The sequence below is a fragment of the Pelophylax lessonae genome (genome assembly GCF_965119305.1).
Source record: "Pelophylax lessonae genome assembly, chromosome: 1".
NCBI lineage: Eukaryota > Metazoa > Chordata > Amphibia > Anura > Ranidae > Pelophylax > Pelophylax lessonae.
The window spans coordinates 692,599,392-692,615,332 of NC_138768.1; the positions used below are offsets into that span (position 1 = coordinate 692,599,392).

Below are 15,941 nucleotides of genomic sequence, written 5' to 3' on the forward strand. Positions count from 1 at the left end.
GAAATATCGGAGTAGAAGTATTGAAATCATTGAAAAAATGTAGTGAAGTAAAAGTGGAAGTAGGAGAAACAAATTCTACTCCAGGAAAGTACAGATACCGCCTTTCGGGACTTAAGTACAGTAGTGAAGTAGTTCTACTTAGTTACTATACTCTCCAGTCCCACCAGCCTGAAAATAATGTTAGATGTCCCTTGACCAGAGATCATCAAAGCCTTAATGTCCTGGGTCAAAATTAGCAGTGTCAATGTTTTAATGAAAACCCCACTTTTATTAGGCTGACAATAATACAATGTGTTATCATGTGTTGTGGTAAAGTGGTAAAATGTGCATTCTACTATGCATAAGCTCTAACGAGCAGGGCCCTCTAGTTCCTCCTGTTTTGAACTGTATTGTAACTGTATTGTCTTCCTTCACATTGTAAAGCGCTGCGCAAACTGTTGGCGCTATATAAATCCTGTATTATAATAATAATAATAATAATTACCACAACACATACACTATATTGTCAAAAGTATTGGGACACCTGCCATTACATGCACAGACATGAGCTTTAATGGCATCCCAGTCTTAAACTGTAGGGTTCAGTATTGAGTTGACCCACCCTTTGCGGCTTCAACTATTCTGGGAAGGCTGTCCTGGCTTACAATATAGTGTAGATGGAAGCCAGGTTAAAACTTATTAACACCTATTTACACTTAGTAGGGCTATGAGTAATTTGCAACCCTGTACAATATCTGTTATTAAAAAAAAAGTTTATATTTTCTTAATACTAAAATTGTATCAAGAGGGTTTTACCTAATAAAAATATGTTGTCTTCCTTCTATCCAGGCTGTGACAAGGATGTTTTGATTGATATTCTTACCCAAAGAGCTAGTGCACAACGAATTATGATTGCAGAGGCCTATGGGAGTATGTACAGCAGGGTAAAGATTGTCTAAATATTTTTTTTTTATGTTTAAAGAGTTAAAACTACTTTGACATTAAAGAGTTACTTTTAAGGTAGAGTTCTATTTATCACAGACACATGCAACTTTTCCCAAATAGAGGGTCAGATAACTTGTAAGCAAGTGTAAGGCTTGCTCCCCCTTGTGTCTGGGAAGGGAAACACCACATCAGTGGACACATTGGTCTGCCCTATTATAAATGACCAAAGGCTCACCCTTGCAACTCATGAAACACACACAGGTGCAATCCCTGGAAGGGAGCTGCTTCCTCTAAGACGCGGCTCTACAGTCCATAGGCTGTCCTTCTCTGGTTGACTCTACACAAAATTCAGGGATCTCTTGTACCACTTAACCCAAGTCAAGCACATTTGTGTAGTCTTCAGCACTCATTTTACCTTTTCAGAGTAGACACCAGTCATCCCAACCTTTGATGTATTAAAGAGCCCAATTTGATGCTAAGCAGCTCTCTTTCTGTCCATCTTCCCAGCACACTACAAAAGTATGTCTAGTTGGGTTGCTTCAACTTTATTTTACTCCCTTTATTTTTATTTTAAAACATTTTATGAACTGGACATCACAATGTTGTTGACTTTAAAATTTTGTGGCCTGTTAAAGTGGAACTGAGCCAAAAAAGTGGGGATTTCCAATGATATAGGGAACATCTAGAGATGTTAAAGCGGTTGTAAGCCCAAAAAAAAAAAAAAAAAAAAAACCTGCAAGACAAAGGCATAATGAGTTAGTATGCATTGCATACTAGCTCATTATGTATTACTCACCTTAGAACGAAGCCCCGACACGGACCCCCGGACATTGCTGCGGGCGCTGCCATGATCCCTCGGCGTCTCTTCCGGGTTCGGCGCTCCGGCGCTGTGATTGGCAGGAGCCGCGATGACGTCACTCCTGCGCATGCGTGCGGGAGTGATTTTCCGGCAAGCTCCCGGTATGAGAAAGCTGAAGGTCCCCCCGGACCTTCAGAGCGCATGCGCCGCTCGCGTGATCGGCTGCATGCACTGCAAATATCTCCTAAGCCATGCCGGTTTAGGAGATATTAATTGTACCTACAGGTAAGCCTTATTATAGGCTTACCTGTAGGTAAAAGTGTCAAAAAGCGGGATACTACCGCTTTAAATGTGCCTAAGCACATTACCCAAGAGATTGGTCTTTTGACCTGAATACCTCCTAAAACAGAGCAGTGCACCTGTAAGTGTGCCTGCAGCCTCATAACTGCATATGCACTATATTGTCAAAAGTATTGAGACGCCTGCCTTTACACACATATGAACTTAAATGTCATCCCAGTCTCAGTCCTTTGGGTTCAATAATAAGTTGGCCCACCCTTTGCAGCTATAACAGCTCCAACTCTTCTGGGAAGGCTGTCCACAAGGTTTAGGAGTGTATCTATGAGAATGTTTGACCAAATCTTCAAGAAGCGCATTGGTGAGGTCAGTCACTGATGTTGGACTGGAAGGCCTTGTTCGTAGTCTGCACTCTAATTCATCCCAAAGGTGTTCTATCGGGTTGAAGTCAGGACACTGTGCAGGCCAGTCAAGTTCCTCCACCCCAAACTCACTTATCCATGTCTTTCCAGGAGGGCCGTTCAACAGAAGCCGGACAAGGCTACACACAGTTCCTGCTAAAATGGTCTAATTTCAATCTATGTATGGCCAGTTTTATACTTTACTTGCCTTTTTTAAGGATTGCTACCAAGGTTCGGTTCCAAACATTGAGAGGATGATCTACTAAAGTTTATATCCACGCAATAAACTGTGTGAATAATTCACTTAAATTACACAAATCCTTTAGTAAATAAGCATTTTCGCCTGCACTTTACTGATGCTAGGCTTGATAGTAGGCCCTACACTACATACGCTGGCCTTAAAGTGGTCATAAAGGCAAAAGGTTTTTTTACCTGCTGCCCCCAGCCCCCCTAAACACCTAACTGAGCCTTATTTCAATCCAGCGCTGTGCCCATCTGCAGCAGCTCTTCTCCTCTTTCCCTCTTCTTACAGGAGACTTGGCAGCGGCAGAGTCATTGGCTCCTGTTACTGTCAGTCAAATCAAGTGAAGAGAAAGTGGGGTTTGGGCCAAACTACGCTGTGTGTCTATGGATGCACACAGTCCAGCTCGAGATCAAACCTGCACAAGTGCACTCTGAGAACCAGAGGAGCCGAGACAACCAGAGTGGGACCCCAAAAGAGGAGGTTCGGTGCTGATCTGTGCAAAACCATTGCACAGAGCAGGTACATACAACATGTTTGTTATTTTCAGGAAAACAATTGGATCTTTACAGCCACTTTAAGGTGACATTGTCACAAGCTTGTACTAATCAGATATGTTGAGCGGGTGGCCCTCAGTGGAGATGCTTTGCCATTTAGGCATTGATCACAGTGGGACCTAGAGCTAGTAAGAGCTCTTTCCTAATGGCGGCCAGGAGCAGTAAAAACAGGTGTCTGACCCGAGATTTTACCACTCCTCAGCCACCCACCTGAATTCTAACAAGGCTGTACACATGCCACAACCTTGGCAACTTTACCTTGAGTTGCAGAGTTTGATAGGTGCCACTGCCTTTTAAACTTGTCTATTCAGATTATTAGCATCACCCTGCAACCAACGATCTAAATACTTGGCTTGAAAAATTGCTATTCTGCCATTTAAAAAGGTAAGCATTACCCTGAATGTGAAAGAACCATTACAGAAGCCAAACATTGGAAAGTTATCTGCTCCATGTTCTGACTTTCCATAACTGTTCTTGACGGAAGGAAATCTTTTTTGCACCAACCTCCTTTGTGGTATTGAGATGCCAAGTGATTAAGTGTTTGAGAGCTGCAAAGTAAGTTGATGCTGGAACATACATTTCCCTTATCGTCTTTCAGGACAGGCACTTCTGAGAGAACCTGGCTCCTCCCTTCTTAGGAAACACCGCCCCAATTTATTGGATTTAAGCCTCCCTCCAGTTGGCTGCCTCAGTTCTGGTGTTTCCTCCAGCGGGGAGACACCGTCCAAGAGGAGCCTTAGCTGAAGCCAGAAGGCTGAAGTTAGAGGGAGTCAGGTACTCTCAGAAGGCGGCCAAGAAAGACAGCACCGGGGGGGACCCGCTTACCTGTCGGCCGCAGAAAATTCGTTTATCACCACAGCCTCGCTCAGCGGAGTTTCTTGGCTGGGGGGCCCGCTCACCACGCTCGGGGAGAGCGTCCGCCATAGTGCATTCCGCCCCCCGCTTGCGGCGATGTGGAGCAGCCGGGCCGGATGACGGGGGACGTCACTTCCGGTAGGGGCGGGCACTTCCGGCGGCAAACCGCGACTTCCGGTTCCGGGTCGCGGCGGTGAGCGCGCCAGATATGAAAGGCTGGTGCGTCCTACAAGCTGGGGGACAGCTGCCAGGATAAGAAAACAGAGCCACTCCAGGAGTCATGTCGGAGGCACAGACCTCAGTTACCGCTCCGGGAGATAACAGCACCAGCCACCATAAGGTAAGGAGGCCTGGGGTGGTTCTCCCTTACTTCTCCCACTAGCTCCATTTTCTGTTCCCTTAGGGCTCTTTTAAGGGGATTAGGGAGGCTGAGGGTCACACTGTGGGATCTTCTTGGTGATGGTCGTCCCTAGCAACACCCTCTGGTGGGGCAAGCTGTGCAGACTGGGGAGCATTAGGAAGTGGATTTTAAACTATGCCTTTTATATTTAAAATTACAGAAAGCCTCAGAGAAAAAGCCAGCCCATGTTTCCAAGAAGAGATGCCCTTCCTGCAAGGAGAATATGGGGGAAACTTGGACTAAACCCTTATGCAAAGAATGTCTGGAGAGTTTAGTTAAGGAACACACGGAAAGTCAAAACGCAGATTTAGCCACCTCTGTCAAGGAGCTTGCTAGCACTTTCCAATCCTTTAAGGAATTGTTTGCTAACACCCAGCTTCCACAGAGTTCCCCCCAGTCGGCACGGCAGGAAAATGCTCCAACACCGCAGTTACTACCCTCTACAAGTGGGGAGGTACCTGCGGGTTCTGTACATCAAGGGGAAGAGTGCGATAGCACACCCCCCAATTCCCCAGGGGAATCTGAGGCAGAGGGGTCGGATGGGGAATCCAAAAGGACCTCTAGATACAAACTGTCTCTGGAAGAGGTGGAAGGCCTGATAGCGGCTATCCACACCACTCTAGGAATCCAGGAAGAGAAGAAAACATTATCCTTGCATGATAAGATGTACGCGGGTCTGGGCAAGCCTAAGAAAAAGGTTTTTCCAGTACACGAAGTCCTAGTAGACACTATAAAGAGCGAGTGGCAGGACCCAGAAAGGAAACCCTTCTTTCAGGAGCTCTGAAAAGAAGATTTCCTTTTTCTGAGGATGATTCGGCGGTCTGGAACAAATCACCTAAACTGGACGCAGCCTTTTCGCGAGTCTCCAGGCATACGAACTTGGCTTTCGAGGATATGGGGTCACTCCCTGATCCCATGGATAAGCGAGCAGACTCCCTCCTGAAGAAAGCCTGGGACTCAGCTCTAGGAAATCTTAAGCCTGCTATGGCAATTACGGTAGTAGCCAGAAACATGGAGTATTGGCTAACTCAGATAAAGGCACACATTGAGGCGGAGACTGGTAAGGAGACCATATTATCCTCATTTCCCATGTTGCTACGGGGAGTAGCATACATAGCGAATGCCTCTGCGGAGTCGGTGCACATGACGGCCAGGTCATCGGCCTTAACCAATTCGGCTAGAAGAGCCCTCTGGTTAAAAACTTGGCAAGGAGACAGGGGCTCTAAAGCCAAATTGTGTGGGATCCCATTTACAGGGGACCGCTTATTTGGTCCAGGATTAGAAACAGTCCTGGATCACACGGCAGACCGAAAGAAATCCTTCCCAATTAAGCAGGGGGAAAAGACGGGATTCAATAGAAAGTCCTATCCCCAGAAAAAATTTTCGGCTCCAAGGAAATCTGAAGGACAGAAAAGATCCTGGAGTCAAAGAGGGAAGGGCCGCGGGGGGGCTATTTTTCGCCCTCCTGAACAGCCCAAAAAGTCTCAATGACAACCTCACCACTGTGGGAGGAAGACTGGGGACCTTTCTCCCTCGGTGGGAAGAGATCACCTCCAGCCCCTTTATCCTGCAGATAATAAGACAGGGTTATCAGCTGGAGTTCTCAAGCCCCCCTCCTGCCAGAATGTTAATCACCCATCTGCCAAAATGCGAACAGATGTCCAGGGCCATACTCTCCTCTCTCAAGGAACTAAAAATACAAAACGTCATTCGGAGAGTTTCAGCAAGGGAAGTGGGAGAAGGGTTTTACTCCCACATCTTTGTGGTGATAAAGCCCTCAGGCAGTTACAGGTTAATCTTAAACCTAAAACCCCTGAATCGTTCAATCAGATACAGGAAGTTCAGGATGGACTCTATCTATTCGATAAGAACCATCCTTCCCCCACAGTGCTATATGGCCTCGATAGATCTCAAGGATGCATACCTGCCCATTCCCATTGCAGAGAAAAGCCAAAAGTTCCTGAGGTTAGCCGTAAAGACAGGGGAGGACATTCAGCTCTGGCAATTTCAGGCCCTCCCTTTTGGTCTCTCCTCGTCCCCCTGAATATTCACGAAGGTAATGGCAGAGACCTTGGCATTTATGCGACTACAGGGTTTGTCGGTCATCGCGTACCTAGACGACCTGTTATTGTTCGCCCACTCCCAAGAACAATTGTCCAGGGATCTCCGGGATGCAACACGGATTCTGGAAGACCTGGGTTGGCTACTAAATTTAGAAAAATCCTCCCTAGTACCAACACAAAGGATATTGTTCTTGGGGTACGAGATAGACTCCAGGGTCCAAAAAATCTTCTTACCCCCGGACAAAAAGCAGAAAATAAACAGGGCAGTAGGACAGTTGCAAGCAAACCAAGCGATCTCAGTCAGACAATCCATGTCTATACTGGGGTTACTAACAGCAGCCATCCCAGCAGTTCAGTGGGCAGGCCTGCACTTTCGTCCCCTGCAACTATTCATCCTGGAAGCTTAGGACCGCAGCCAGTATTCCCTGGATACCTTCATACAAATCCCAACCGCAGTGAAAAGATCTCTGTGGTGGTGGAGAAAAGCCGAAAATCTATCACAAGGCCTCTGTTGGGTTCAGATGGCCTCCACCATCATCACCACAGATGCAAGCGGCATAGGCTGGGGGGCCCATCTGGGATCCAAGCTAGCCCAGGGGACCTGGGGACTGGAGGAAGCAAAACAATCCTCCAATTGGAGGGAATTGAGGGCGGTAGAGCTAGCCCTCAGAGCCTTCCAGGAGGACTTGCAGGGACACCGAATTCAGGTACGGTCAGACAATGCCACAGTGGTGGCATATCTAAACCGACAGGGGGGAACCAGAAGCAATCTCCTATGGGGTCTGGCAAAAAAGATCTTGCAATGGGCCGAGGTCCAAGTTCTCTCTCTTTCGGCAGTTCATCTCAAGGGAGAGTTAAATCAACTAGCCGACTTTCTCAGCAGAAAGACGGTAAGAGAAGGAGACTGGACGCTAAATCAGGAGGTGTTCAATGGAATCACCCAGAGATGGGGAATGCCAAACATCGACTTGTTTGCCTCACGGCAGAACACGAAGACACCTCAATATTTTTCCCTGAGCAGATGGGACGGAGCTCTAGGGGTGGATGCTCTAGCTCAACCCTGGGTGTTCCCCAAATCCTATGCCTTCCCCCCACCAGTGCTAATACCAGCGGTCTTGAGGAAGTTTCAGGAGGAAAGTACGACGCTAATACTTATAGCACCACATTGGCTGAGGAGACCGTAGTTCTCGACCCTAAATCACTTAGCGGTAGAGCCCCCCTGGTTGCTACCAGTGAGAGAAGATCTCCTCTCCCAGGGCCCAGTACTCTGTCCTCAGACACAACATTGGAACCTTGCAGCTTGGCTACTGAAGAAGAACTGTTAAAGAGCAAGGGTTTCTCGGGCCAACTGGTGCAGACTCTGCTAGGAAGCAGGAAGAAAGAGACACAGAGCATCTACCTAAAAACTTGGAAGTTTTTTAGAAACTGGTGCAAAGCAAGCTCTTTAGACGCAGGAAGCACAGTATCAGTACTCAAGTTCCTACAAGAGGGGGCAAACAAAGGGTTAGCCATCAGCACCCTAAAAGGCCAAATTTCAGCCATTAGCGTATTCCTGGAAATACCTTTAGCAAAAGATCCCTGGGTGATCCGTTTTTTCAAAGCCCTGAATAGGCAAAGACCAACAGGAAATCTCCCATTTCCAATGTGGGATTTGTCCATAGTTTTGCAGGCTCTCATTAAAGAGCCATTTGAGCCATTGGAGTCTTGTTCGGTGAGAAATTTAACCCTCAAGACAGTTTTTTTAGTGGCAATCACGACCGCCAGGCGGGTTAGTGAGCTAGAGGCCCTTTCGGTTAAAGCACCTTTTTTACAAATTTTTGCAGATCGGGTTATCTTTAAAACCGATCCAGCGTTTCTACCCAAGGTAGTCTCAAGGTTCCATAGAGACCAGGAGATAGTTCTACCGACGTTTTGTTCAGAACCTGTGAGGGAACAGGAAATTAGTTTTCATAGTTTAGATGTCAGAAGATGCATTCTGCAATACCTAAACATCACGAAGGAGTTCAGGAAGTCAGACTCCTTTTTTGTTTTATTTAATAGTTCAAAGAAGGGTACTAAAGCGTCCAGACGTTCAATAGCCAGATGGCTTAGATTAATCATCAGTGATGCTTATAGACTTTCCGGTAAGGAGGTCCCTATGGGTATTAAGGCGCACTCTACAAGAGCAATGGCGGCCTCTCAGGCGGAAAGAGCTGGTGCTACCCCGGAGCAGATCTGTCGGGCAGCAACTTGGTCCAGCTACACAACTTTTTCCAAACACTACAGACTGGACCTACTATCCGCTAAAGATCAGGCTTTTGGGCGAAAAGTCCTGCAAGCGGTAGTCCCACCCTGAAAGTAAGTACTCTCTTATCCTCTCAGAAGTGCCTGTCCTGAAAGACGATAAGGGAAAATTAAAGTTACTTACTGGTAACGTCTTTTCCAGTAGTCTTTCAGGACAGCACTAATACCCACCCGAAGAAGGTCTGAATATAAGATGATCAGAGGATGGAGGTTAGTATGATATATCTTTGTGTCTCCCCAGTGGCCGGAGGTACTCTTGAAGAACTGAGGCAGCCAGCTGGAGGGAGGCTTAAATCCAATAAATTGGGGCGGTGTTTCCTAAGAAGGGAGGAGCCAGGTTCTCTCAGAAGTGCCTGTCCTGAAAGACTACTGGAAAAGACGTTACCAGTAAGTAACTTTAATTTTTTCTCTCATATGAAAGGGCCACTTAGCTACAAAAACTGTAACTGCTGACTTAAAAAACATCGTCTCACCTGTCCCACATTCCAGCGATGTGCTCTCCCCAGTCAGTCTTACCTGCCTCTGTCCTCTTTCCTCAATGCCGGCATCTTCACTATGGGCACCCGGCTGTGACAGTTTACGGCTTCACAGTTGGATGCCCAACGAGCATGCATGAGCAGCGCTGCATATTGTAAATGGAGGATGAAGTCTTCTGGGACCTGTCATGCATCCCAATAGACTGCTCCGCCACCCCACCCCCCGCTCCTGAAAAGTGCCAATTCTGCAAGAGGAGTGGGGGACAATTCCTTAAAGCAGAACGTCCCCTTTTGGGTGTAACTCCACTTTAACGGCTGCGGGTTCAGTTCAAGCAGAGTTTGACGAACTTCAAGGAAGTTCAGATGCTGAACCTGAACCTTATTGAAATGAATGGAATCTGAATCTGTCAAATCAATAATGCCTATTTTTAAGGTTAATAGGCAAGGAGATTTCAAAAAATAGCATGTGAGGGAGGGCACTGCCCTAGGAAACATGTACCAATGCAAATGTTTTTAATTTCATTTAGACAGGAGCAGTGATTTTTTTTTTTAATGCTTAAGTAAAAAAATCAAAAATGCTATTTTTCTTTAAATACCATGCCAGAGGGGGTCCTAATCTTGCCTTTGATATTTACCAAGGAAAACAAGTGTTTTAAATTGCCAGCAAATTACATTTTCATGATGGCTTCTTAAAAAAAAAAAAAAGGCACGCAGACCCCTCTAAAGGTGCCAAAATACAAATCAGACATATGGTCCTCTACGTACTTTGGGGGAATTTTGGAGGGGCCTGTGTTTTTTCTTTTTGTTTTTTAAAAGAAGCTGACAATGAAATGTCAGTTGCCAACAATTTAAACAGTATCAGTTTTTCTTTGTGTAAATGTCACTTTTGCTGTAGCACATCATACAGCAAAAATGAAAGAGTGATACGAAAAAATTGTGCAGCACCCCCAGAATGCATACCAGACTCTTTGGGGAAGACTCACTAATACTGGTGGACACAAAATCCGGTGGTAACCAATCAGCTTCTGACTTCAGCTTGTTTAATTAGGCCCCTTTAAATGAGTGGTTCCTCCATTCTCCTCTATGGAGCGGTGCATGTAAACGGACCTGTGTTCATTTACACCCATCTACCGCCATTCTGATCCAGCAAAAACAAACGGAAGAGGCCAGATCGGAATGAAGGGCAGTTGAGTGTAAATGGACGGCTTTGTCTGTGTCCGCTCTGCATAAGCAAAGCAAACACGGACCAGCCATCCGCCTGTTCCATTCAGCTCAGCAGGGGGTCAGTGCACATATCCCCTGCTGAAAAAAAACGGATCTGGCCCATGTAAAACGGACCTTAAGCTTTGACAATAAAGCCTAGAAGTTGATTGGTTACTATTCACAGCTGCACCAGATTCTGTGTGCACCAGTTTTAGTAAATCTCTCCCTAGGAAAAGGGGGAAATAGCATGTTCACCCCCTCCTGAATCAGGCAACATTCCCTCAGCATGGGGGGGATGCCCTGCTAGGGGGCCCCCAGGCAAAGCACTTCGTCCTCATGCTGATGAGGGCAAGGGATTCTTCCCTACAACCCTGGCCCTCTTCCCATGTGAATGAATAAGGAGTATATGGTACCCATACTCAGGGCCGGTGCTAGACTATTTTACGCCCTAGGCAAGACCAGCTACTCGCGCTCCCCCCCAAAAAAAAAATAAAACAAAAAGGGAAGGGTTTAAAAACTCCTCTATGTCATATTCAGTGACCCTGATCTGATGGTTCCTCCATGTAATTCTTTCATACCCAGTGACCCCCATATTCCTCCATGTCACACCCGGGGACCCTGATGTCCCCCAATGTCACACCCAGGGACCCTAATGTTTCCCCATGTCACATTCTGGGACCCCAATATTCCTCCACGTTGTGATGTAATACCCACTGACCCCGATGTTCCTCCATGTCACACCCAGGGACCCCTGTGTTCCTCCATGTCGTGCTGTTATACCCAGTGACCCCAATGTTCCTCTATGTCACACCAGGGGCCCCTGATGCTCCTCCATGTCATACCCCGGAGACCCTGATGTTTTTCCATGTCACACCTGGGGACCCTGGTGTTCCTCCATGTCACACCTGGGGACCATGATGTTCTTCCATGTCACAACTGGGGACCTCAATCCCCCATGGCATACCAAGGGGTCACAATTCCTCATTGCACACCTGGTGACCCCAAACCCCTGTTACACTCGTGACCCCTATCCCCCATGTCATACCTTTATGACTCCGATTCCCCATGGCACACCTGGTGACCCCAATTCTCTTTCACACCAGGGATCCTCCATGTCACACCCAGGGACCCTGATCCCCTATTCTGGGGACACTCACTGGGCAGTATGAAGAGAGTGGCCCGCACTCTGCCCTCCTTCACTGTGATCCTGCTAAATTCCTCCTCCCAGGATGCTCCTCTCCTGGACCACAGTGCTCACCACAGCTCCAACTGGCTCCTGGTGGAAGGAGAAGCAGCAGTCAGAAAGCGCCGCACATCCTTCATCACCAACCTCCTCAGACCATTCCGGTACCTCGTCGCTTCTGCTCCAGTAAAGGTGCTGCCCTCCAGTGCTGAGCTCCGGCTCAGGTTCAGCTCTCCTCCACTCCCTGCTTAATACTGACCCAGGGAAATGAACAGCTGCCCACCAGCTCAGTGTAGAGAGTCACATCCTGCCCAGGGTTTAGGCCGCTCAGCTCCAGATGAAGAGGATCATTATGCAGGCAGCACTCCGGTGGGCTCCCTTCCTGCCTCTTGGGCCCCCCCCAACAATGGTGGAAATCCAGGGCCTGGTAGTTCCGCCATTGCCCCAGACACCTGGCATCTTCCTCTGTCCCTTCTTCATCCCCCACTGCCGCACCTCCCCTCAGCTCCCAAGGATCGTTCATGATGGAGAGAGAATGCTGACTCGTGGCTGCGCCCCTAGGTGGCAATGCGCCCTAGGCGGCTGCCTAGTTTGCCAAGTGGAAGCACCGGCCCTGCCCATACTCATTCACAGAAAAGAGAAATTGGAACCTAGAAATAAATGTGTAAATAACAAATGTGTTGCAAAACGTGCCAGTATTGATATAGAATGCATGTTTGAATATACAGTAACTAGTGATGTGAAAAAAAAAGCAAAAAGAAAAATGAATGACTTATCTATAATACTCTGTGTATATTTCTTTAAGGATCTAGTTGAAGACTTGAGAGAAAATCTTGATGGGCACTTTAAGGAGGTCATGGTAGGACTGATGTACCCTCCTCCAGCCTATGACTCGCATGAACTTTGGCATGCTATGAAGGTAACTTTTGGCTTCATATCAATAAATGGTTTATATTTTAAATAAATATGTCTGGTAATTGTAATATAAATATTAAGTAACTCTATTACACCTAGGTCCAAAGCTAGATTAGTTCTGCACTGTGACCCAGGCACATAAACTATTACTGAGGGTATCTTTTTGTCTCATTCTTAGGCTTCTTGTCTTGCTAAAAACTGTGCTGTATAATTATTATTGCAAATCTAAAACAAATCCCTACATCAAAATGTGCAACTTCCTCTGGTCTATATAGGGAATTTACCTTCAGGCTCCCTGAATTATAGAGTCACCTAACGAGTCCTGCAGTCCACTAACATCCCCTTCAGTACTGCTGCTGGATTTTATCTTGAATTTTTAACATTGAAGTTTTAACATGTCACTCACACATCTGACTTGTTCAGCTGTGTGTGTAATGTGAGCTTCAGCTACACAGCTGCCCTGTGAAAACAAGTTTTTTTTTTTTAACACTGACATTAAGGATAGCTTGGTAAACATGCAACGATGAGTCTACATCTCCCCATCCAATCTCTTGTTATAAATGTAAAAAACAGACCACCCCTACCTCCAATCCTCTTCTACTGCCCTCTGCGTTTCAGTCAAACGATACTCAGAGAACTTAACAGAAAGTATCTGGCACACAAAACTGCAGAGGGCACCAGATAAAGACCCAAGGTAAAAATATAATGTGACACAATTACATATATTGACCACAGACATTAAATACACACATCGGCGGCATCTTCTAAACTTCGGTGGATTCGTTTTTACCATCACAATTTTTCCTATACTACCTCTGTACTGTTAAAACCAACTAGACTGTCAGGCACATGTCCCCTTAGAAGAAAGTAATTTCTTCAAAGTTAGCTGGAGGTTACAGAAGCTGACAGTCTTGATCATGGACAGTACCACTGAGTATTTTTATTATTTTTTTTATTATTATTATTATTATTATTATTATTATTATACAGGATTTATATTTTCTTTGACATTGGAGTTCCACAAATAAATTCACTGCCTTTATGAAAGGGTTCCACTTCAAATTGCATAATTTAGATGTAACTGAGCTGATTTAGGAATAGTTTATATTTAAATTGTTGCGTGCATCTTGTAAACTGAAAATGTTGGCATATACATTGTGTATTTACAGTACATCTTTGTTTTTTCTCTTTTGACAAAGACACTCTTGGCACCTACAGTTTCCCCATTTTCACAGTATCAGCTGTGAAAATGTAGGACTATCTTCACAGGAGGTAGTTATAGGCAACTTGGTAGATTGCCAAGAAAGGGCTTATGTGTATAAAAATGCACGAAATATCATTAGCCACTATTTTTTTTAATTAATACTGAAGATTTTTGATCCAGTGAGTAATATCTCTGTTAGAGCAAAATTAATCCTAATGTTTTTTTTTGGCTTCCTCTGAAAATGTGGGTCTAGGACTTTGAGGATGCAAGGGTTCCTTGTTTTATTATAGGGCTTGATACGCCTTTTTTTTTTTTTAAGGGTAAACTTTATTGTACATTTGAAACAATATATACAATAAATATTAAGAGAAAATACAGAAGTCATTTTCTTTTAAAACAGAAACAGGAACATCAAAAAGAAAAAAACAGTGCCAGTATATCAAATGACCATACAAAACACAGCATTTGCATAGTTATCACGGTGTATATCAACCACATGAGGGATGTGAACAGGAGATATATAGGGGAGGGGGGAGGGAGGGAAAGAGGTTATACAGTCATTACTGAAATGATGGAACACACATCTTCATCAGTTTAAGAGGAATCACTTGCAGTTAGTGGAGTTGTGGAATCAGATTCTACCCAGATGGACCAAATTTTGTGGAATTTTTTTGGGCATAGAGGGGAAGCACTTGATAGATTAATGAGATCCAGAACGGAACGTCCGGGGAAACGTTTGATTTCCAGCGCAATGTTATGGATTTTTTGGCTTAAAAGATGGCCAATCGTAGAAATATTTTAGTACGGCCAGGGATATCCTCCTCATCCACATGTCCCAGCAGACAACGCAGGGGATTACAAATATTGGGCACCTGTGCAAGAGTAGTGAGAAACTCTGTCACTGTAGACCAGAAATTCCTTATCAATGGGCACTGCCAAAACATATGAAAGAAAGTACCCTCAGCCCCAGAGCATTTAACACAGGTAGGAGATGCTAACTTGCCAATACAATATATGAATGTGGGTGTATAGTACGGTCTGTATAGAAATTTCAGTGATATGTCTTTTTTAACCATTAAATATATAATTGTTCTCATTTTTTTTCCTGTGTGTTAAAATTTCCTGTTGGGTTCTGCTTTACTTCAACAAACCAATTAAGGAGATATAGGGAAATATGTGGATTAATTATACACAGTCATATACAGGTGCATCTAAAAAAAAAAAAAAAATCGAATATCATCAAAAAGTTTATTTTAGTAATTAAATCCAAAAAATGAAACTTTCAAGCATTTCTTTTTTTTTAATTTTGGTGATTATGGCTTACAGCTAGTGAAAACCCAAAATTCAGTATCTCATAAAATTAGAATATTACATAAGACCATTGCAAAAAGGATTTTAATACAGAAATTTTGGCTCGCTGAAAAGTAAGTCTATGTACAGTATAGTATGCACTCAATACTTGGTTGGGGCTCCTTTTGCATGAATAACTGCATCAATGTGGCGTGGCATGGAGGGGATCAGCCTGTGGCACTGCTGAGGTATTATGGAAGCCCAGGTTGCTTTTGATAGCAGTCTTCAACTCGTCTGCATTGTTAGGTCTGGAGTCCCTCATCTTCCTCTTGACAACACCAGCAGATGACATGACTCCCCAAATCATAACGGACTGTGAAAAATGTTGCATTTCATTTGGAAATCAAGGTCCCGGAGTCTGGAGGAAGAGAGGAGATGCAATAGAATCCAAGTAGCATGATGAAGTTTCCACATCAGCGATGATTTGGGGAGCCATGTCATCTGCTGGTGTTAGTCCACTGTGTTTTATGAAGTCCAATATCAGCGCAGCCCTCTACCAGGAATTCCTAGAGCACTTCATGCTTTCCTCTGCTGACCAACTTTATGGAAATGCTGATTTCATTTTCCAGCAGGACTTGGCACCTGCCCACACTGCCAAAAGTATCAACATCTGGTTTATTGATCATGGTATCACTGTGCTTAATTGGCCAGCAAACTCACCTGACCTAAACCCCATAGAGAATCGGTGAGGTATTGTCAAGAGGAAGATGAGAGACACATGACCCAACAATGCAGATGAGCTGAAAGCTGCAATCAAATAAACCTGGGCTTCCATACCACCTCAGCAGTG

General features: G+C 45.1%; 1 protein-coding gene across 1 annotated transcript in view; it reads left to right on the forward strand.

Annotated features, from left to right (window-relative positions):
- The window catches only part of ANXA10 (annexin A10), a 94,070-nt gene that overhangs the window by 25,837 nt on the left and 52,292 nt on the right, over window positions 1-15,941 (forward strand). The window contains exons 3-4 of the mRNA XM_082246224.1: window positions 829-923; window positions 12,488-12,601. Coding sequence (XP_082102350.1) covers window positions 829-923; window positions 12,488-12,601 — 209 coding nt within the window. The remainder of the gene's footprint in view (window positions 1-828; window positions 924-12,487; window positions 12,602-15,941) is intronic.